This window comes from Protopterus annectens, chromosome 1.part0, assembly GCF_019279795.1.
Source record: "Protopterus annectens isolate FY-2018-M chromosome 1.part0, PAN1.0, whole genome shotgun sequence".
NCBI lineage: Eukaryota > Metazoa > Chordata > Ceratodontiformes > Protopteridae > Protopterus > Protopterus annectens.
In genome coordinates, this window is record NC_056725.1 from 1,754,855,140 (window position 1) to 1,754,878,607 (window position 23,468).

Sequence of the window (23,468 nt, forward strand, 5' to 3'; positions counted from 1 at the left end):
GACACATTTTTGCATTTATTTGTAGACCATGTGGCTTTGTCACCAATCATTTGTCTATGTTAGGCCTTCTTTGTAGTATGTTATCATCATAGGTGGTGATTGTGCCCAGTATGCAAGAATCAAAAAACACAGTAAGCTAAAGGTCATATACTTTAGCCCGAACTGTTGAGAAATAGCTTCCAAACAGTAAAGGGCCAAGCACAGAGCCCTGGGTATGCCATTGGTGACTGCTGTACTGGTACAGGTTGATTCACCAACTTCACAATATGTTTTATGTCAGTAAGCCACTTGGTTTACCCATCTAGTGATGTAAGGTTTAATCCCCAGCTAAGAGAGTTTCTGAATGATACCTGCGTAGTGGATTGTATTCAAACCCTAGGCCAGATGAGGATAAATAGATTGCACTGTCTTATGTTCATCCAGGCCTATTGCACAGAATCAATGGGCTGTGACAACATCACAGATCACCTAGCATGTGAATTATGACATACACCTTGCTGACATTGTTGAATACACACTTCAACACACCCTCCACACAGGCTATGTCCCTGTAAAAGGGTGTACATCAGCATGCATCTATCTGAGTTGGTGGGGACAGCACCTGATGCATGCATGTATAGACACATCCTGACTCTCCTCATCTGTGATGTAGACCAACATGTCATCATGAACCTTTTTCTAAATGGACACTAGCAATAATATCCAGGCTGTGTGCAACAGACCTGTTTTGAGTTGTTAATGCTACATCATGTCTGTTACATCTGTTAGATGTCCTCATAGAAGTCATCAAGGGCATACATGATGACAAAACTATTATCTTTTTGAACTTGACAAACCCAGACCATTTGGGACAAATCCACACTGAGGTATTCACTCATCACTGTCAGATGTGGCTATATACACCTATATCACCAAGTGGGTAGACCACTGTATCACATACGTGGCATCTAAATATGCTGAAATGTGTGAAGTGACCTGTATCTCAGGTCCGGTGATCATGTCCGTACATCAGGGCTGTCTGTTAGCCCCTTTTCTGTCCATTATTTAAGTGACAGACCTCACAGATGACATACACATCCTGTGTCCGAACAGCTGTCTGAAGGACTACAGATTGTGGACAATCATTGGCTCTAGCTGTAATATTAGTATACTACAGACAGTAGCAACATACTCCAAAGATTGCTGCCACAGCCATTGCAACACCTGCAATGACATGAAAACATGGAGGATTTGTTACATCAGGAAAACAAACACACCAGAAAGTATAATGTAGACATCACACCCTACAATCAGACCAGTAGGTAAGTGACCCGTGTCCTGGGGTAGATGGTAAGTGGAACATCCACCAACATGTGGTCCAAATGCTGACTACTCCCTTTTATGTAACACAACTACTGAGTATGTGAAGGACGTCTACATCACAGGTCATAATACTTCCATAGTTCACAACCTTCATCACACCAATAACTGAGTACAATGCACCTTTCTTCATGTACCTCCCTATACATCTTCTAGTGATGTACATCTTCTAGTGATGTGCAACTGAAGTGTACCACCTTTTGTCACAGTGAGCTGTCCCACATCTTATTGGCCATACCTAGGTATTATTTTTGTGGCATAAACATTACTGTCTGATTGTATGGAAGCACCATCAAGTTGTTACATCAGATGCATGTCTACTACTTATTCCGGTAATGCACACAGTACTTGCATAGCTGTTTGACATCATTAATGGCACGGGTATCATTCATGACAGTGTGGATTGTGCCATACATGTATGCCAAGCACACCAGTCAACTAGCCTGTATTGATCATAATGTTACATACAGGTTAGCAGTGTCCCTCCTAACACCTCTAGCAGATTTTATGGTGCCAGGACAGTGTGCATGATTACCCCCATAGAGTGCAGGCATGTCATAATAGTTGTATGATTACGTTTGCGCAGAATTATCTGTGATCACTCTAAATCACATATGTTATGTCAGAGACATGGGATTACTGGTGGTGTTATTCAGATGTTGTCCATGATTGTGGTTGCTTCTTTTAATGTTGTCCATGAGCCTTTACCTGTGTCCCACTTGCTGGAGACCTCTGCTGAGATTACACTCATATTCAGGCAAATCAGTTTGCACAGCTTCACAATGTGCACCCTACCCCAATTATATACAACTTTTCCTGATAGATGTCTTCTCACACAGACATCTTCCCCACTTCTGTGTCACCTTGTGTGACAGTCACAGAATACGCATTTTCACTGTGCAATCCCTGCTGTACTATATTGATATGTGATTGGTGCTACTACAACTGTCTTCCATTGACATCCCGTCATCTGCTGTACATTAGGTTGTTTCACCTGTCCTCTTTCCCTGTTCAGTCCTACAATTCATCTGTGTGTCCCTATTCAATACGCACACTTCCCCTGAGTGTTTATTTTACATGGCAGTCCATGTTCCCTTGCAGATCATTTACACAACTTCAGTACAGAATTCTAGGAATGGGATTTCACAATACTCTGCACCGTATACATTGTCCTGTACTGTGTTTGGACCATATACATAACTCATACTTCTCAACTGTCCAGATTTTCACTGAATGTCTAGATCTTTGCCTTGTATATCTTTGGTGTGTTCCTTATCAAATTTGTGGTTTTCTGCCAGATCACTGGGATGTTCTCAGGACTGATGTGACTCCACCTTTGAGTTTCAGACTTCAAATCCTTTAGAAAAATGTGTCTTAACACAAACCCCTTGTTATATTAGCACATTTCTAAAGAGCAGATATGTCAAATCTGTCCCTATTTCTAGATCACTGTTCCCCCATTATGTTGGGCTTTGTCCATATGTCTTGCACTAAGAGATTGAGAGCTATGAAAGCTATTATCTATTGAGCCCTGGTGATCATTTTCCATGCAAAACCGTTGATCTTCTGTACTTGAATTAAACAAGATTGCAATGCGTGTTGACATACATGGTTTGCTGGCCAGTAACACTGTTTCCAGTCACAAAACCGCTGTTACTTACATTTAAACACAATGCATGGCATGAATATGCAGTGAGGACTGCTACTCAACAACGCATTACTGTGCATACTTGTGAACTCCATGTAAGCTTTGCACAAAGCCTACACAGAATTTACTGAATCCCAGGGAGTATTTTTAGGCATGAAATTGCATCAACATTTATATGTACGATAGATTTTTGCTTATTTTAGGCTGGATTTTTGCTTATTTTAGGCTGAAAAGAACTAAGCTATTTTTTGTTTTCAACTGACTATTTCGTAATTACTACACCTTGTCAGTTTTCAAAAGCCAAGCTGACTTGAATTTCACCCCAAGTTCAAATGACACCCCCCCCTCTGCATTTTCTAGCTAAAACACCTGGATAACTGCACTATTGTTTTGCACAGCCTAAAGCAGGCAAATGTCTGAACTATGTTCATGTATATCTAAATGAGTAAAATATTTTGTTCCAGTACATAAAATGACAGAAAATATCACTTTTTCTGAGAAAAAAATCTCATTTTATACAGACACACTTCTGATATGATTCAGAGGCATGTTGAGTTTTTCAGAATGCAAAAGTCCAAAAATATATGTTGTGAGATGAAATTCAATACAGGGCACTGAAATGGCTTTCTAAGATTACTTGTGGTGCCTAGCAAGAAAGGAACATATGGCTACAACCATTGCCATAGTAAAACAGAAGAATAGTTCTGAATACAGCTCAGGGGAGACCAGAGTTTGACAAATGATTTTAGTGATTGACAACTTTGGCAGGGAGAATGAGCAGATGCATCCTGAGAAGTAGGGCAAATCTGGCTGCACACAGTGCCACTATCCCTCAGGCACAGAGGAGGAGGAGTTGCCTGAGGGACAGGCATTAGGTTCACCAAACCACTGACAGATTGTAGCCTTCTTAGTGACCATGTTAAAGTGTACACTCGCAAGAGGAAGGTATTATGGGCAAGTCCAATGACATGGTCACCCAGGGTAGGGATGGACCATGGAAATGCTCTCATTGCCAAAATGCTATGAATACTGAGCACCCTCATGATTTTCTGAACAACTTCCCACCACCAGTCAACTCTTGTCTCAACTCTGCGTGGAATCACCAGAGCTGAGGAACAAATAGGTTTTCTCTGATCCAAGGACAAGCTTGATCAGCAGGCACAAGGGCAAAAATAAGCTAGAAGAAAAAATAAATAAAGGGTCATGCCTTTGTAATGATATGAAGCAAATTTCATAGAGTAATATATCCAGAAGTTCCTTACACCTGTGTTAAGGCCTGAAGACCATTGAGGAACACTGACTCCTTGAGTTAAATATTAAGACTTTACACCCTACCCAGTTAATCCGGTTTCATTTAAACCAGGCAATATTTATAGTTATTCATATTTCCAGAGTAAAGGAATCATCTGTGTATTGTAGCCATCTTTCCTTTTCTTTCTGGATTTTATAAACTTTGAACCTCATGTTCTTATGCATGCAAGTTCCATCATTTTTGTAAATTTCTAAATTTAACACACTTCACAGAATGTAACCTTTAAATGCCTAATATGCCAAACTGTTTCTCTTATGCATCTATATGTTGTGAATCATGAAAAAAGCCCAGTTTTACTTGTGTCTTTCGGCTTTTCCCGGTTAGGGGTCGCCACAGCGGAACTCCAGTCCACTAATGATTGGCAGTTGATTTTTATGTGCCGAGTTGCCGGCCCTGATGCACAACCTTCAACGAAGGTACGCCCATTCACGCATGTCTCCACACAGAAGACGCTCTAGCTGAGAATCGAACAGGACTTCTTGCTGTGAGGCTAATTGGTTGTAATAGTTCAGTAGGTGTATAGATAGAATCATTTTAACACATTGCTTAATTTAAGTATTGTTGTAGATACAAAATGCTGAATCATGTTCAGTTATGGGCCTAATTAGTACCTTATGTAATTCAGTTAAACCTGAATAGTGCCCTTCTTTGGTGGAAGTAAATAATTGTTAAATGAAAAAGTGTTGCTTATAGATGTATTCAGGTCCTTAAAGTGCTGTACTTGTGGTAGGGGAGTACCATTTAAACTATGTCCAGTTGAGTATGCACCAAAAATCATTTAGCTACATTTTCTTGAATTAAGCTATGAACTAAAGGCCTTAGCTGAATTATACACATTCAACAAATGGCTGTTTAAATTGTGCTCATTTATTTCTCATGTAATGATAGTACTCAGCTCATCAGCAGCCTTAGAGGTACATTACCAGTTCAATTGGGTAAACAGTACAAACAAAATATTTAATAATACTGGGTCCAGAAACGACCCCTGGGATATACCTGCAAAGACCTGCCTCTTAAGTGAATGTTCACAAAATACAGTTAGCCTTTGATGTCTCTGTTAGCCAATTTTTCACCATTTTTGATTGTATGCATTCTAACTCTGTGCAAGATAGTAAATTTAAGGAGATAGTAAAAGGCTTTAAACAAGTCTAGGCCACATAATTCACTAGACTTGCATACTTGTAAAAGTCTACTGAAGTAGAAAAGGTAGGTTGATATTTTTGTAGTCATTGTTACATATTGTCTAAGCCAATACCATATGATACTTAGGCAGGAGCAGTCTTTGGTTTTGAAGATTATAGAGTCTTTAGCACAAGACAGATTCAAAGACCTTGACCTTTTATGAAAAAATTGTAATTTGCCATTTCTTTTTAATCAGAAGTATTTTTGTCTTCTCAAGTTACAGGCCTTGCTATATGTTACCATGTGCCATTTGGAAGTTAACATATTGTACCTATATCTAGCTTTCAAAGTTAATAGCGCCTTTCCCTTTTTTTAAAATTTGATTTAATGTTGTGTTATTTATGCGTGTAGAATCTTTCTTAAAAAACAGGTGTAAACCCTTGTTCTTTTTGCACAGAACTTGCAATTTTCTAACTCAACAAAATGGAATTTTAGGGTAAGAGCCATCTTAAACATTATATGTAATTGTTTTTTCCAAGGTGGTGTTACAAGTTGTGGGTAGTTCAAGTATCCACAGCTAATGATGTTGTGCTTGCACGCCATGTGTCAATTTTTAATCAGTAGTCTGTTTTGCTATAGTGGTTCATTCATCTCACAACAATTAAATTGAACTTTATTTAGTTCCAAGAAAATTGCATTGTGGTCAAAAGTACCTAGGGGTTCAACAGCTTTTAACTGAAGCAAATGTTACAGGGGTGTTTATACAAACAAGATGTAAAACACTATTTCTTCTAGTTGGTTCTTTGACCTTTTGCACCATAATCCTCAAACTTGTATGAAAAAGCAAAAGAGGAATCTCAGGTATGATAATTAAAGTATCTCAGTTGTGTTTTTGGTCCCACGGTTAGTACCTTGTTCATTGCTGACAAAAATTAATGATGTTGAATGGATGTAATTGAAGTACTATAAACAAAACCTGAATTCTTGGTCAGTGTTAATTGAAGTACTGTAAACAAAACCTGAATTCTTGGTCAGTGTAATTCTTGGTCAGTGTTATATTTTCTATGTCCACAGATATGATTTCACTACAAGTAGGATTACATGTCAACCTTGCTTCCAGGGTGCTGTAAATCAAAGTTAGTACACCACCACCAGATTGTCATACTATTGTGCAGATCAGTTTAGTAAAACCTTAATCAGTTTAGTAAAACCTTCTATTTTAAGGTCTGTAGCATTCAAAGTCTTCTCAATGACCATGACCTGTGTATTGTAATCCAGTAATTGCTTTTAAATCATCGTATTTATTGGGTGCATTACAAGCATTTCAAAAATAAAATGTCATAACATAATTACGTCCAAAGATTGTGGTTTTATACTCGCATTCGACTTAATTTCCCTTAAAAAATGCACAACCATATCTGAAATCATGTTTCTAGTAAAGGCAGAGCCATAGTAACACAAACCTTTCTGCAGTTTTTCAAACACCAAAATCTGAGTTATTTCACTGCTGTTGTGTACACATAATGAGATCATTGTCAGGGATGGCAAGATTTCATTCCAAATGGTATTAATGTCCTTATCTTTCACGGGCACATAGATCTCTCTAGTTATTTATTCTACTAACCTTAAATAAATTGTTAGCCTTTATTTCTGAGCTGAAACGAAATCATGGATATACCTTTCCAAACTCTGTTTCCCTCCCTCCTATTTTTAATTCTTTTCTCAGATCTAATCACTTACCATATTCCTCATCCGCTAACCACCCCATCTTCTTATCCTACTACCCACCACAGGTTCATAGGTAGGTACTAGGCTATTGGCCCTAGGGCCTATACAAGCCTAGCCAAAAATGTACCCTGTCTTTCGCCACCCAAGAAAATTATTTTCCTATGCCCCTATCAAGCAGAACCACAGAAGTGATCCCCGGGGTGAATTTCCTATTACCCATCCAATCATCAAGATTTTTCTTGAAGAGTGCTAATGAGGAGCTCTGTTTGACATGGATAGGTAGTCTGTTCCAGAGTATTGGAAGTCTCTGGGACAGGAATCTATCCCTCCAGCATGTTCTGTTTATTGTGGTGACAAGGTTTAGGTCCCTAGAGCGTGTAGCTTGGAGAGATTGGGATTTCTTTAAGTGGAGCATGTCCAACAGCTCTGGGTTTGACATAGCTTTGTATGTTGGGCACAGATTGCCTCTGAGTAGGCGATATGCGATGGAGTAAAGCTGGAGTTTTTTGAGACTGTCTGTGTGAAGGCATCTGTTTGAGGCCAGTAATCCTCTTTGTGAGGTATTTTTTGCGGCCTTTCCAGTTGTTGTAGATGTCTTGTGAGGTACATACCAAAAGGGGCGTTGTACTCTATAATGGGTCTAATGAGTGATGAGTAGAGAGGAACAATGACCTCTTTTTTTCTGGATGAGAAACCTTTTGTGATGAGGTGTGCCACATAGAAGGATTTTCTGACCACTTTGGCAATGTGATTATCAAAGGAGATACTACTGTTCACCTGTGTCCCAAGGTCTCTTATCACACTTCCGGTGTTAAGTAGACTACCGCCTATGTGGTAGTTCATGGGTACAGAATTTTTACCAAAGGGAATGACTCCACTTGTCACTGGTCTGAAGTCTGATTTGGAGTCTGCTACTTTCACAGTGTGGGTTCTTTCAGTAAGCCAGTTGGCAACCCATCTTGTGACATAGTGATTTATACCTAGTTAGTTTAGTGAGTTTATCTGTAATTCCAGAGTGGGGGATGGTGTTGAACGCCTTGGCGAGATCTAGATAGGCTGTGTGAACCACCTTACCCTCATCTATGGCTTTGGTGACTACTTCAAAGAAGTCTATCAGGTTTAGGAGACATGATCTGCCTTTTACAAACCCAAACTGTGTGGGGTCCAGGGTTTGGAGATCTCCAATGTCTTTGTTTATGAGTTCTATAATGATACGTTCCATAGCCTTCCAGATGAGGCTCGTCAGGTTAATGGGGTGGTAGTTCCCGGGGTCTGTTGTGGCCCCCCCTTTGTGGAGTGGGATAACTGTCGCGGTGCACCATTCAATGGGCACAAAGCCTGAGGTGAGGCTATGATTGAACATGGTACTTAGGTGGGGTGCCAGTTCATTCTGTAGTTCATGTAGAAGGCAGCCTGGGATGTTGTCAGGTCCCATGGATGCTGTGTTCTTGCTTTGCAAAGTGAAGTTTTTACCTGTGCAGCCATGATTACATATGTTAAAATTAATCAAAATGATGTTAAAAGAATCATCAAGGGAGTATATGATGAACTGTATGATCTTCTTATGTGCAGGCAGATATCATATGAACTTTTTGATTACTTTCATGTTGAACACCCTGTCACTCCATACATAAAAGGTCTTCCTAAGATGCACAAGGGGGTTTATTATCCGCCTTTACGACCGATAGTAGCTGGACAGGGATGGCTTACTGAGAATATATCCTGCTACTTGGAGAGTAACCTAGGTCCTTTAGTTAGGAGCATACCTACCATTCTTAGAGATACTGGCCAGTTATTGAATGATCTGGACTTGTTAAAATTACAACATGGGTCTTTTTCTTCTTCCATGCTAGTGACCTTGGATGTAAAAAATTTGTTTACAGCCATCCCTAATGATTATGGGATGGAGGCTTTAAGGGAACTGTTACATGCCATGGAGAGATACACTAATGATAAACAGATGTTGATTTGTACCCTGATGGATATAGTTCTTAATAATAATGTGTTCATGTTTCAGGATATGTTCTATTGGCAAGCATGGGGTGTCGCTATGGGCACCCCATGCGCCAATTCATATGCTAATTTGGTAATGTACCACTGGGAGGAAGAACATGTTTTTAATACGGCTTTTTTTCAACATGTCCTGTTATATCGACGTTTCGTAGACTATATACTAATTATTTGGGACGGTGATATGAACCTTTTACAGGAATTTGTATCCTATTTAGGAACCACTACGACCTTTTTAAGGTTTACAATGGAAGCTTCCCTAGATGAAATACATTTTTTAGATGTGACAATAAGTAAGAATGAGAGGGGAGGGCTGATAACCTCACTATATAGAAAAGGATGCATCCATGTTTTATTTTTCCTAATGTTGTCAAGAGCCAATACCTTAGGATTAGCAATATTTGCAGAGATCCGATGGATATTTATTGCAACTTGAACTCCTAGATGAGCTTTTTATAGATAGGGATTATACTAAGAAAACCATTAATGATGTAAGGAAATATGTGGTTGATGGTCTTTTTGATATCAATAAAGTTAATAAAAATCATAAGAGATGGAAGACCTGGTATAATAATAATAAAAGAGGCTCAGGAAAGTTTATTCCCCAATCAGGACATTTAGCTGTTGTGCTTAGATATACTAATGACAACAAGAATATTACAGAAATTATCAAGAGAAATTGGAATGTGCTAGCAACAGATCAATGCCTTTCTGACCTACTAGGAAGTATACCTAGGTTTCGGTACAGGAATAGCAAAAATTTGAAAAGACTACTCTGTATAGAGAGATCTAATGAAGACCTGGTTAAACACATAGGGGCTATACATTATGGCACATTTCCATGTAATAGCTGTAATTTATTTGGTTATATTAACATGGAACAAGAATTTTTACATCCTAGTTTGGACTTTGTTTATTCCCCGGTTTCACGCTACATGTAACAGTACAAATCTAATATATCTGGCTACCTGCATAAAATGCACAGTTTTTTATGTGGGTATGACTTCTAGAAAGCTTAAGGACAGGATATATAATCATGTTTATGATATTAGGAAGCAGGTTTCTACCACTGCATTAGCAAAGCACATTATCTTTTACCCTGAACATGTTTTTACCTTCAGAGTTTTACAAATAGTTAAGTTAAAAAGATGAGGGGGTGACAGTTTTAGCCATCTTGAATCAATTGAACTAGGATGGATTTTTAAATTAAGAGCACATATTGAACCTGGTGTTAATCAATATGTTAGTATTAGAACAGCTCTAGCTGCTCGCAGATAGTTAGATGCAGTAGTAGTGTTTAGTTTTTATTGTATATAGTCTATTTGATATTGATTTCATGTATGTGTTTTCTATGTATATATATATATATATATATATATATATATATATTTGTTTGTTTTGTTTTGATATTATTATTCTGATGCTGATATGAAAAGCTTGATGTTTTATTATTTTTCATGTTTTCTTGAAGTATAAGGTTTGTGAACATGACAGTTTTACATCTCCATTTTGATTGATTAATTACTTAATTTTATTCAGTTAACTTGCTAATTGATTTATATGCAAGCAGGGTGTGTGATGCTGTGTGTGTATATGTATGTATATATATATATATATATCTGTTGTGAAATGTTTTAGTCAAACCTGATGAAGCGTGCAGTTGGACACGTGAAAGCGCTTGTTTTACAATAAAAGTTCATTACTTTTATGTGGTGGTCCTGCTTCCACTATTTCTACTGAATTTTTTGTCCTTGGTTGCTGTCTCTGTGGAGGTGGACCTTTGGTGGGCAGTGGTCTTTTTGTTTTTTCCATTTGCAGCCGTGATTACAGGAACTTTGCATTCTTCTGGTATAAAGATGGGCCCTTTAGGGGGTGAGAGGGGGGTAAAGTTAGCACTGAACCTATCTGCCAGGTTGTTGGCAATATCTGTTGGTTCTGTATATTTAGTGTCATTGTGCTGTAACTCAGAGCAGATCTGAGTGTTGCCATTGAGATTTTGACATAGCTATAGAATGCTTTTTGGTTGTCTTTAGAATCAGTGACAATTTTGTTTTCATAACTAGCTTTGGAGGATTTTATGAGGGATCTCAGCTTCTTACTGAGGCTGACCAGGGAGTTCCTCCAATCGTGGGATTTTACTCTTTTTTGCAACAGTTTCTTTCTTCTGTTGTAGAGTTTGTTTATAGCAGAAGACCACCAGATTGGCTTCCTTTTTTTGGAGGATAGCATCTTGGTTCTGTTAGGGATAGCATGATCCATGCACTCGTGTAAGTGCTTATAAAGTGCATTTGTGTAGGATTCAGCAGTCGTACCTCTATTGTCCGTCTGCATGGGTGTCATGAAGTTTGCGTGAAGTTGGCTTTGGAGAAATTTTTTACGGTTGTTTTCCTAATGGGGGTGGGAGCGGGATGTGGATGTCTAGGGTGATTAGCTTGTGGTTGGATCTGACCAACGAGGAGCTGACCTCTGGTGTGGAACACCGGTCACCCATGTTGGTGATGACCAGGTCTAGGATATTGCTGCCTCTGGTGAGGGTGTGGATAAGTTGATCCAAAGCATTGGAATTGATGATTTCCAGAAAACGTTGAGCAAAAGAGTTGGTACACGAGTAGTTTTCCAAATAACTTCTCCAGCACTATTAACCTCCCCCCCTTAACCATACCACTGTATCACTTCACAAGTTAAAAATGCTGTATATACCAAATGCCCAACCTCTCATCAAAACAAAGTATCAGTTGCTTTGCAAATATTTCTTCATACAAATACTTCGAAGCACAATATCACCCTAACCCAGGCCCTTGCCAACAGCACTCTAACCATACTTATACAGCACCCCCCCCCTTTCCAACTGCCTCACAAATGACTCATTACGATCACAAACCTCCAAAAATCTCTCTTTTTTCAATGAATATACAAAGCATTGTTAATAAAAGTACCCTCCTCCACTCCTGGATTTTTTAGTATAACTCAGATATGCTTGGTCTGCCTGGGACATGGCTAATATGTCATATTATAAACTGTGAAGTTCTACTCCCCATTTATAATAATGTTCAACTGGATAGAAGTAAAAAAAAAAAGTGGAGGAGTAGCTGTACTCTACTCTGATCAGCTCTCTCTCTCTCCCCCTCTCAATAGCTATCCCTGATTTCTTTCCTGCTGAAATACTTACAGCAACCTGTAACCTAAATTAACACAAAAAAACTTGTCAGTGCAGCAGTCTACATACCCCCAGGTAAAAACATTCCCATACTCAGGCAGTTTCTTTCTTGGATTTCTAAATCCATTCCCTATAAAACCATCATCCTTGGGGATATGAATATTGACTGGAACCTTGTTTATATACTGCATCCCCTAGCTACGCTATAAACCTTTATGGCTTTACCCAGCTGATCACTTCACCCATACACCAGCAAAAGAATTCCCAGAATAGCTTGGATATTGACTGGATATTAGTATCCAACCCCCAGTGCTGTCATAACTCTTCCACCCTACCTAGCTCCCATAGTGACCACCTCCCTACTTAAGTAGTAAGACACACTCCCAATCTCAACAAGAGCCACCAATACAAAGAGTCTTGTAATCTTAACTACAACCCTGTCACCCTAAGCTAATTACTGTCCACTGTAAACTGGTCATTCCTACACATGTTACCCCTTAATGAGGCTGTCCAAAGCTTCAACAGTTTATTCCTAGAAACCCTTAACACCCTGGCTTCCAGTAGAACAATTAGGCTAAAATGTAATTATGCACCATGGCTAAACCAGGCAACTTGATCACTTATGAACAAGAGAGACAGTGCCTGGAGAGCATGGAAAAAAATAAGAACTCAACTTTCCACTTGAACGTGTATAAACAGCTTCGTAACCAAACAAAAAAGCAGGTCTTACTAGACAAAAATTTTTTTATCAAAAATCTCTGAGCAACCCACATTCCACCCCGTAGAAATTCTGGCACTCAATAAACAAACTACAATCCCCAGGGAACTCCTCTTCACCAAACCTCTTCCCTAACAAGCCTTCTAATGAACCGCAAGATTACTAAACCAGAAACTCTTGCTGTTAAGGCTCCACCTCTCACCTCATCTCTTTCATCATTCTCCCTAGTACCCGTAGTAACTTCCTTCATCAGATCACGTCTTAACAAACTCAAACCTTGTTCCTCATCAGCCGACAAACTCCATCCATTATTCCTCAAACATGCAGACGAATCTGTAGCATACCCTGTTATCAGTAGATCCACCCAAGAAAATGTAGTACCAGATCTATGTAAGAAATTCTTCACAATACATAATCCCACAAGGGAGGAAATTATATAGAACCCTCAAATTACAGGCCTTTTGCCATATTATCCCCCTTTTCCAAGATCCTGGAAAAATGTATACATAGCAAATACTAAACCACCTCTTACAGGCAAACCTAATTACACCCACACAGCACCGTTTCTGACCCTCGCACAGTACTACCACTGCCCTCCTATCTTTCACACACTACATTGCCCAAGCCAGAGATTATAAACTCATATACACTCTATTCCTTGACCTATCCAAAGCATTTGATAGTTTCCCATCTCATCCTCCTAAACAAACTTTCCAACCTACAACTCTCTACCTCCACTACCTCATGGTTTAGCAGGTACCTCTCAAACAGATGTCAGTCTGTCAGATGGCAAACATCGTTCTCCCCTTTCCGTCTTTTTAAGACCAGGGTTCCCCAGGGTTATATCCTAGGCTCCATACTTTTTAATTTATTTATAAATAATCTCCATGTCTCCTGCCCCCACTCTACCTTAATACAGTATGCAGACGATTCCACAATTACCACCTCCGACAATATGCAAAATCTTCACACTCTCACTCAACAATCTCTGCACCTAGTAGAACAGGGGCTAACTGAAAACAACCTGCTTCTCAACCCCAAAAAGACCAAGCTTCTCCTTTTCCTTCCAAAAAAACCCAGTCCAGCTAAAGACAACTTCACCATCTCATCCTTAGATAATACAGTTATCACCACCAACTCGAACACCAAATTGCTTGGCATTACTATAGACGACCAATAATCTTAAACTGTATCAAAAAGTCCAATAAAAAACTAGGTCTTCTTCTGTACCGCACCAACAAATTATATACCAAACAAATCTAGACCTATACTGGCTCAAACATTTATTCTAGCATTCCTGCTGTATGCTGCTGCCATACTTACTAACCTCCAAAATGATCTCGACCAAACTAGAAACCACCTTTAACAAGATAGCAAGATTTGCAGCCAGTAATAGCTACATATCCAATCACTGTATATCCATGAACAGTTTAAGATGGCCTGAGCTCCCCCACATGCTTCAAATATCACAACTACAAATTGCACACAGCATCCTAAATAGCCCCAACTCCTGCCCTTACATCCATAATTACACCCTACGCACCCAATCGTGACCTCAGAAGCATACAACAAAAGCTTCTGCAGGTGACCAAGCCAAACAAAAATATTGTAAAAATACTTTACAGTCATTCAATTGCATACTTGTGGAACAAACTTCCATTATCCCTTCGCTCCACTACCAAAAGTGGCAAATTCAAAAAGCAACTAAAAATTCATTTCCAACATGCATGGCTATGTACTTGTCATGAAATTACACAATGAATCATATTCGCCTGGTTTCTACCTAAACTGTCTACATATATTACTCTCTCTGCAGTTAGTACCTATGCTGTTAAAATGCATCTTTGTTGTACTATGCCATGATGTTACTCTGATTTTTTTTTTTGTTAGGCATTGCTACACTCCTTGTATATAACTTAATGCTAACCAAATTTTTCAGACATATTGTTACTGCATTCTCAAAATACTGTACATCTGCCTTGTATATATTCATATTGTATATTTCTCTCTGTTTTTGTACTGAGTATCTTACAGCTTGAATTGTTAGGTTTTTTTATTTTTTTTAATTACTTTCCTGGAGCTTTTCTCCTGGGGTCTCTGCTGAAAAAGGCTGTCTGGGCCCAGTTGGACTAACCCAGTTAGCAAATGTAAAAATAAAATAAATTATTCCATGTGGTATAATGGTGTATGTTGTAAAACATGTACACCTTCATGTAAGGTATGTTTTACAATCCCATTTATAAGTTTTTTTTTTTTTTTTTTTTTTTTTTTTTTTTTTTTTTATATAATCAATACCAATGTATGAGTCAATTGTAGGTTTCTTAAGCAGGATGCAGTAACTCTTTCTTTACTACTGAGAGTTTATACTGCCGATGTTTTTGATATGAATTACCAAAGATTAGAATTTCATGTTATGAGATGTGATGAAGTTCTACAAATAAAATACATTCAAAACATAGATTGTTGAAAGGTTTGAAGCACAAAATACTGAACCTCTGAACTTTGAAAAATTAAAAAAAAACGGTTAACCCCACATTTGACATTTTTTCCATCGACCAAATGAATTATTCAACTGCAAATTGAGTATCTAAGAGTAGAACTACAAATCAATACATTACGTCTGTTATTTTCAACTATATTGGAGAATAGACAGCTCTATAAGATCTCCATTGGGAGTTATGTTGTCTTCCAGTATCTCTTTAAACCTTGTTCTCATTTTTACTTTAGTTGCATCTCCTACCATAATTTTTCATTGGTACTGCCATTGCTTAACTCTGTTCCCTTTTCAGCATTTTTAGCCTTATTCGCTCCAAAGTCTAGTATTTAATTCTACTGCATCCTCTTTGCATTCACTGTTTCCTGGTATCAGTTTTAAGTGGTATTGACAGAGGTTATTTATTTATGTTTGTGTTCGATTAAATGCCTCCCTCACATTTGGGGCTAAAGGTGGAGGTGTCTCAGTTTATGTTAGCACAGTTTATGTTAGCAACAAATGCAGCTGCAAGTTAGTTAAACAGGATGATGCCCCAGAGTTCATTTATGTCCAGGTCTTCATAGACAGGGTACTGTACCATGTTTTGGCCAGCTGCATCTCACCCTCTATGACCAACAAGACTCACATTTTGTACCTGGTCCTACTGGAGGCAAAGTCCAACCAAACATCTTATTCATAGGAGACTTTAACTATTCCTGTATAAACCATGAAATGTAACTGCTTGTAACTCACAGCCACAACACTTCCTGGACTTTAACACAAACACCCTGGACCAGATAATCCACACTCGATCTAGGGGCTCAAACATTGTAAACCTGGTACTCACCAACATGGGATAGTGTTGCACCCCCCTCCGTGTCATGTCCTCGTTGGTGAGGTCGGATCACAATGCTGTCTTCCTCGAAATAAAAATCAACCTGGAAAACCTAACTTAACAAGTAACAGGAACTATACTAATGCAAACTATATCCTATTAAATGACAGTTTGTCAAAATTCATGGCTCTCCAACCCCCAAGAACACAGCTTCCTATTGCAGAACTATTTACAGAAACCCCGTGCAAACATGTAAATGGCTGCATTTAGGCTGCAGCGCCTTCCATAAGCAAACCCAGATCTAATACTAAAAACAAACCACACTGGTAGAATCCTAACCTTAACAGGATATATAACAAAAAAAAGTCATGGCCAAAATTAGAAAGACCCTAATAACATCCATCAAGGTCAATTATGAGGTCAGGATAGCTTCTCAGGCTAAGGACAATCACAAAGCTTTCTGCAGCTATTTCAGGAAACTTAAAGGTAGCACACAATAGTGTGCAGAACTGGTGGCAAATGGCACTATCTTTGAAACACTGGATTTGGAAGCTGTATATAAAATCCCATATGCCACTTCTCTATGACAATTTGCATCAAAAATTTCAGAAAATTCTGATAAGATACTTGGGTGTAAAAATATTCTCAAGAATGTTGTTCTACGTGTAAGAATTTCACTGCATCTCAATGCTGATTTATGTGGTAGAACATTGCTACATGCTGTTTTAGGCCATACCCTCTCTACAGTATGAGAAATGTTGCCTTACCTAGTGAAATATATATATATTTTTTTCATTTCTGATGTAAAGACAACACAATAAAGACAAATTCTGGAAATGGGCTGTTTCTACTACCTGATCAGAAGTTGTCGGCTGTCACCTAATGGAAACAGAGGGAATGCAGCTTGGCAACCTGGCACATTCTAATGTCCCTGTAGGTCTATCCCTGTTGGTGGAGACCATCAATACAAGGTTGAATCTCTAAAATAATTTTAACGTTTTCTAGTACATTTTTTAGATAACATATCTGGCTGTTCAGTTGTAAACTGTAGGTAGGTTGTGCTTTTAGGTGAATTAGAAATAGAGTAGCAGTGCATTGAATTTTTGAGTGCCAGCTCGCAGTCTTCCCTCCCCGTATCAGCATTTCAGATGCTGGAAAACTGTCACTTTTAGGGCAGAATAATAGTGAGGAAAAAAGTGAAAGTATGCATGTTTGTTGTGAACTGAATTTAAAAACGCCTGCATTAGGGAAGCTGTAAAATTGTAATTGTAAAGCAACAGCTTCAAAGCAGCAACATTGCATCTTCACAGTGTTTGTAAAAATGTAACTACCACTAGATTTGACTCCTTTTGCAAAAATATTGTCCCAGTGGAATCTGCCACTTTAAAAGTTATGCCACCTCTGACATATAAAGAACATGTAGATCTTCGAGATGCACACTGCCCCTGAACAAACCACATCAATGATCTTATATCTTACCCTTTTATTTTACAAACAACCTGCTCTCCTAAAAGATATCCACATTCTGTACACCTCTTATATTTCATTGAGAAGAAGGTGAAAGACATTATGGGCACATAATCATATTTCATAATGCTGCTGTTACTCACACTGCCCTCTGATAAGCAATTCCCTTTTTATTCGACAGTGATTATAACTGCCATGTGCTTTCACACTAGCTTGTCCTTCCTCACTCCTGCCCCAAAAGCAGCAACCATTTTCTGTACTCCATTGATGTTAGATTGTGATGAAAGTGAAAAAGACAGCCACATTAAGGTATTTGCCTCCACTTACAGATTGTACACTCTCCCTATCCCAAATCATTTAACTGTTTTCTTCTTTCATTCACAAATCGCTCCCAAAGAGATAGCTACTTCTGGTCACCATAGATATGTAGTCACCAAAGCAAAGAAATAGCCATAGTAATTTATTTAAATATACTGCTATGGACACCTATTTCTCCACACCATAATCACCATACTAAAGAACTAAATAGCCTAGCAATAGCCTATGAACCTGTCAGTCTACAGACTATATTACAAGCCTATCCATTAACCAGAGGTCAGAATCAAACCCTGTATATTGTGTTTGTGAGGTTAATACATTAATTATTATGCCAGCCCTTCTTTCTCAAATTAGCTACACTGGGATTTGTACCCACACATAAGCATACAACATTTACATTGCCCTGTTGCTTAATCAGATGAGCTAATGAATAAAATGCATGACTTTTTATGGTCAGTGACTACTCTCTGTGTAGCCTACAGACTAATATCTAATGGTTTCCTGGCATAAAGTAAAATAAAACAATAGGTGTAAGAGAAAAACATCCCTGAAAATGGGAACATTTGCTCCTGTCTGTGGTCTTTTAGTCGCATGACTAGGGATTACCGGTAAAGTACTGGGATTAGAACCAATCTCAGATACTTGGAATACGTAGTAAAAGGACTTAGGTTGGCTAACCATGTCCTGTTCAGATGTTAGCAGGATACAGGTTAGACGTCCTACTAATTAATAACATAATCTGTTGTTGTTGTTGCGTCTTTCGGCTTACTAGGGGTCGCCACAGCGGAAGTCCGGTCCGCTAATGTTTGGTAGTGGATTTTTACATGCCGAGTTACCAGCCCTGACGCACAACCTTCAACGAAGGCACTCCCATTCCCGCATGTCTCCACACAGAAGACGCTCTAGCTGAGAATCGAACAGGACAATGTCTTACTGGGAGGTGACAACGCTACCTGTTATAATTGTTAATTTCTTGTTAGTCTTAATGGGAAGCTGCAGGCTAATTATTTGGCTTGTCAAATTACTTTACTAGCCAGATAATTATCACTTTGTCTCAGCCTAGAAGAAAAAAAAATGTTTATTTTGTTGGGCAATTTTAAATGAAAAAAATGTTAAATGAGATAACTCAGCATCTGTAATATTGCTATGTTGTCAAGTTATCTTGTCATCCACAGTTAAGTTATTTATCTCTGTTTCTGCTTTGCGTAAATTGAACATGGCAAAGGCAGATGTGACTAGAAGTTTACTGCAGTTTCATCTGCTGCTTCTGTGCTGCTGTCTAAGTAGAAGATATGTCAAATTTCCATCTGTATTGCCAAAGACCATGTTTTGAAGATAGACTTGGATCACTTGAGAGATATGGCCTGATACTCCACAGATGGGTCATCTTGTGAAAGAAGTGAAGTTAGGTTCACTGCGGGAGGTAGTGCCCAAATGGGGCCACAGCTTGCTTCTTGTTTATTCCTGACAAATGCACCATCACTGAGAGAATTGCTAAAGCAAGCTAGCACTGGCAGTCATTTATAGAATGCACTGCACCTTGGCAAGTTTATGAGAGGATGAGTGCTTTCCGAGTCCCAAACATAGTGCCTTTCCGAAGAGCCAGTGTGTTGGTACCCCAGTACACTGAAGATACCTGTCACATTAGGATTCTACATTAATGCAAAGAGTCAAGGACAGAACCCTTGTATATGGAAAGCTGTATTTTGCAAGGACCATATGTCAGCATAACAGAAGTCAGTGTTTATGTGCTTATGAGGCTGTGTGTTCACAGCTTGCAATAAGAGTACATGATATACTGTTTGTTTATGGAATGTACTTTTGTTATTGGAAGGGGAAATGTTGCTTAACATAGCATATTTTTAATATGGATCAACATGAACAAGTAAAATAAAAGCATTATTTTTACCCTTTCTCTTTCTTTCCACAATAGCTTTCCCGACTTCTAGGACAGCCAGTAGAGCACATTGTGAGAGCTGTATCAGCAGTCCCTGTTTCTAAAAAGCAGTATGTACATATTATTTCCAGTTTTATCTTTTTCCATATTGTCTCTCATTTGCATGATTTACTGTGATGTAGCATGATAGGTTAATGATGCACTAAAATAATCGTAAACTTGCAGGCATTTTATTTTCCATGCTAAAACAACTTAAACACGTGTGACTGGTAGACAGCATTGGTAGTGTATTTTACTAACATGTCATTTTTCTATGTTCAGGACTTGTAGACTTAGTAATGGTATCTGTATTGCTTTGACACCTTGACAAAGACTTAAACATTTTTGTATCTGTTCATGGTGTGGTATTGGACCTGTGGTAATGATGGTTTATACTATGTTCTGCATAATGGGCAGGCTTACTGACGTAACCAATGAGATGAATACTAAACAGCTTTAAGGAAAGGAGAAAAACTCCTAGTTGATTAAAGAAAAAGATCACTGGTATAGCATACTTTTTATTTCATTTATTACTAGGTAAGTAAATTGGCCTGCAGATCCATTAAGTCATTGTAATAGTTGCACATGGTATAACATGAGCATTTGCAAAAGATCAATTTGAAGAATAGCAGTTGCAGTGGAATACATTTGCACTACTGATCTGATCTTTAAGCTGTCATGTGTTAAGATGTGACCTGTATATCTGCATTCTGTTCATCTAATCTTGCACTTTTGTTTAGGGTTCAAAGATTTCACAGGAATTACAGGGCAGTTGAATGTTGTGCCATTAATACCTTGCCATTTTCCACAGTCAGGCCATATCCCCTTTCTTTTCAAGGGATAGGCCAGTTAACCCTGCAAGTACTCATTGAATCATCTAGGTTTCTTTTAGAGACTGATAGTGTATCACACTACTTAATCTGCAAAATCAGTCTCTTCTGGTGTTGTGGCTGGCAGTGTACAATGTATCTGTCTGTCCACTGTGTTTTTTATCTATTGATGAAGATTTAGGTCCCTAGTTCTGAAGTTTGTGGAACTATTACCAATTCAGCTGTTATTAACAGTTGTTAGACTGAGATTGTTTTATCTGTCTGTCAGCGTTTCTGTTTTAGTCTTGTATCATGCTGTTTGGTCTAACCCTATACTATCACTTATGTCTTTATTAATATCATGAGTAATGTCACCCTCCTAGATTCTGTGCAGCAGTTCTTTGTAACACCTTAGGTGCTGACAAAATACAGAAGGAAAGTCTGAGGAATGTGAAGCTTTTCATAGGTGAATTACAGCTTGGAGCTTTCCATATCAACTTAATTTGTCAACATTCTTCGTTAGCATCAAGCATAGAAAAATGATTTGGTATTCGCGTGGCAGACACCATTTCTTCAGATGTGCAGTATAGATCATTTTTATAATCTTTTGCTTTGTTCAAGTACAATTTTTGTGTGGATAACCATGCTGTTTACCAAGTGAGCAGGTCCAGTCTGTTGTTTAGTCATGATCTTCACCACCTCTGCAGTTCTACTTCTTAAAGCTTTTGGAACTTTCCGTGGATAGTGCTGTTCTGGGAGCACTGCATCATATACCTTGATATTGCAAACTCTTTGGAAATGGCCTAAGCTACTAAAGAAATCTGCATTTTTTTTCAAATCTAGGTGCTTAGGATTTCTCACTCTGTTCCCCCCTTGGCTAACCTGGTGTGACTCAGATTGAACTCTACAGTTCCCTACAAAATGGAGTCGACAGGACTGCAATCGGTTTCTCTCAACATTTAAACGGATTGAACTCTACAGTTCCCTGCAAAACTGTGTCTACAGGACTGCAATCAGTTTCTCTCATCATTTAAACAGAGTAGGTTGCACACACAAAAAGCATTTGTTAAGCTTTCACTTACAATGCTGTGTAATTAAGCAGGTCACCATATTGGTCAGCCATAGGGCTCTCTTTTTCTACTTGAGTGTTTGCCTCCTTCCCCTGTAACTTCAGTAAATTGACTGTTACATTAAGAGCTATAATACTTAACCTTATAGCTTTAGGACACCTTTGGAAACCTTGTAAATTGCAATAGCCCCGCTACAAAGTTTCTTCATTGTATGGAGTTTTTGTGTAACTGACCTGTTGCTAAATTCTGATTCTGCACAGACTGCTCAGAGGCTCTATAAGTAGCTAGTGACTTTACTGAATTTCTGTGGTAATATTTGTGTTTAAACTGAACCTGTACCTAGAGAAAGTGTATAATCAGAGCTCCTACTTGCTGCATGTGTTTTTAATGTTTAAATTGCACACACACATTGAAGAAGTGCTTTTATGACTTGAATAACTTGGGCTAGTTATACCTGAAGTGCTTTTACTAGCAATTTTCCAGTTGTACAATTGTGAACAATTGATTTAGTTTTTCTGGTATATCTTTAAAATCTGGCAAGTGTTTATTTACTGCATTGCTGTCTTGCTTAGGTTTCTTAGCTATAAATCTTAGTTCATTCTGAAGTATGCTACTTTATCCCCCCCACCACCAAACCTTTGAATGCATTATTATAAAATAACTGCCTGTTGTTGCCTTCATGCTTACCCTAGAATCTCTGCTTTTCTCTTTTCCTAGTTGAACTCTACAGTTCCCTACAAAATGGTGTCTACAGGACTGCAATCAGTTTCTCTCATCATTTAAACAGAGTAGGTTGCACACACAAAAAAGCATTTGTTAAGTTTTCACTTACAGTGCTGTATAATTAAGCAGGTCACCATATTGGTCAGCAATAGGGCTCTCTTTTTCTACTTGAGTGTTTGCCTCCTTCCCCTGTAACTTCAGTAAATTGACTCTTACATTAAGAGCTATAATAATTACCTTATAGCTTTAGGACACCTTAGGTAACCTTGTAAACTGCAATAGCCTCACTACTCTTGGGCTCTCTTCGCTCCCCTCCCTGCCCCCAATTCTCTCCCACCCCCAGTACCTCTAAAGTTATAGTACTATAGCCACTCCCCCACTTTCTAGATCCTATCTGCTTTCATCTGGGATAATTCCACCCACCTCCCCCCATTCGTCTACCTACATTTTAATAGCACCTATTATCTTTCATCTAGCATTCTTCCATCCCCCTTCCAGTACCTTTACCTCACCACTCTATCTTCTGGTGTTGCATCACCAGGTAAAACAGTTCCTTAACTCACTAGCTGAATCACAGATAATGATATACTCCTCTTTACTACCCCTCTTGTTCGCACCATACCTCCTTACCTTGTATGAAAACTAGTTTCTCACAGGATTTCAGGTCCCAAAAGGACATACTATCACCTCAGCTGTAAATCCTTCCACCTTCAACCATACTTGCAGTACCAGATCCTATCCAACATCTTGTTCAGTCTGTCAGCATCTCAACTCCAGGCACAT

At 38.6% G+C, this 23,468-nt stretch overlaps 1 protein-coding gene across 1 annotated transcript in view; it reads left to right on the forward strand.

Moving 5' to 3' along the window:
* The window catches only part of RARS2 (arginyl-tRNA synthetase 2, mitochondrial), a 443,458-nt gene that overhangs the window by 44,228 nt on the left and 375,762 nt on the right, over positions 1 to 23,468 (forward strand). The window contains exon 2 of the mRNA XM_044075298.1: positions 20,081 to 20,154. Within this exon, the coding sequence (XP_043931233.1) occupies positions 20,081 to 20,154 (74 nt within the window). The remainder of the gene's footprint in view (positions 1 to 20,080; positions 20,155 to 23,468) is intronic.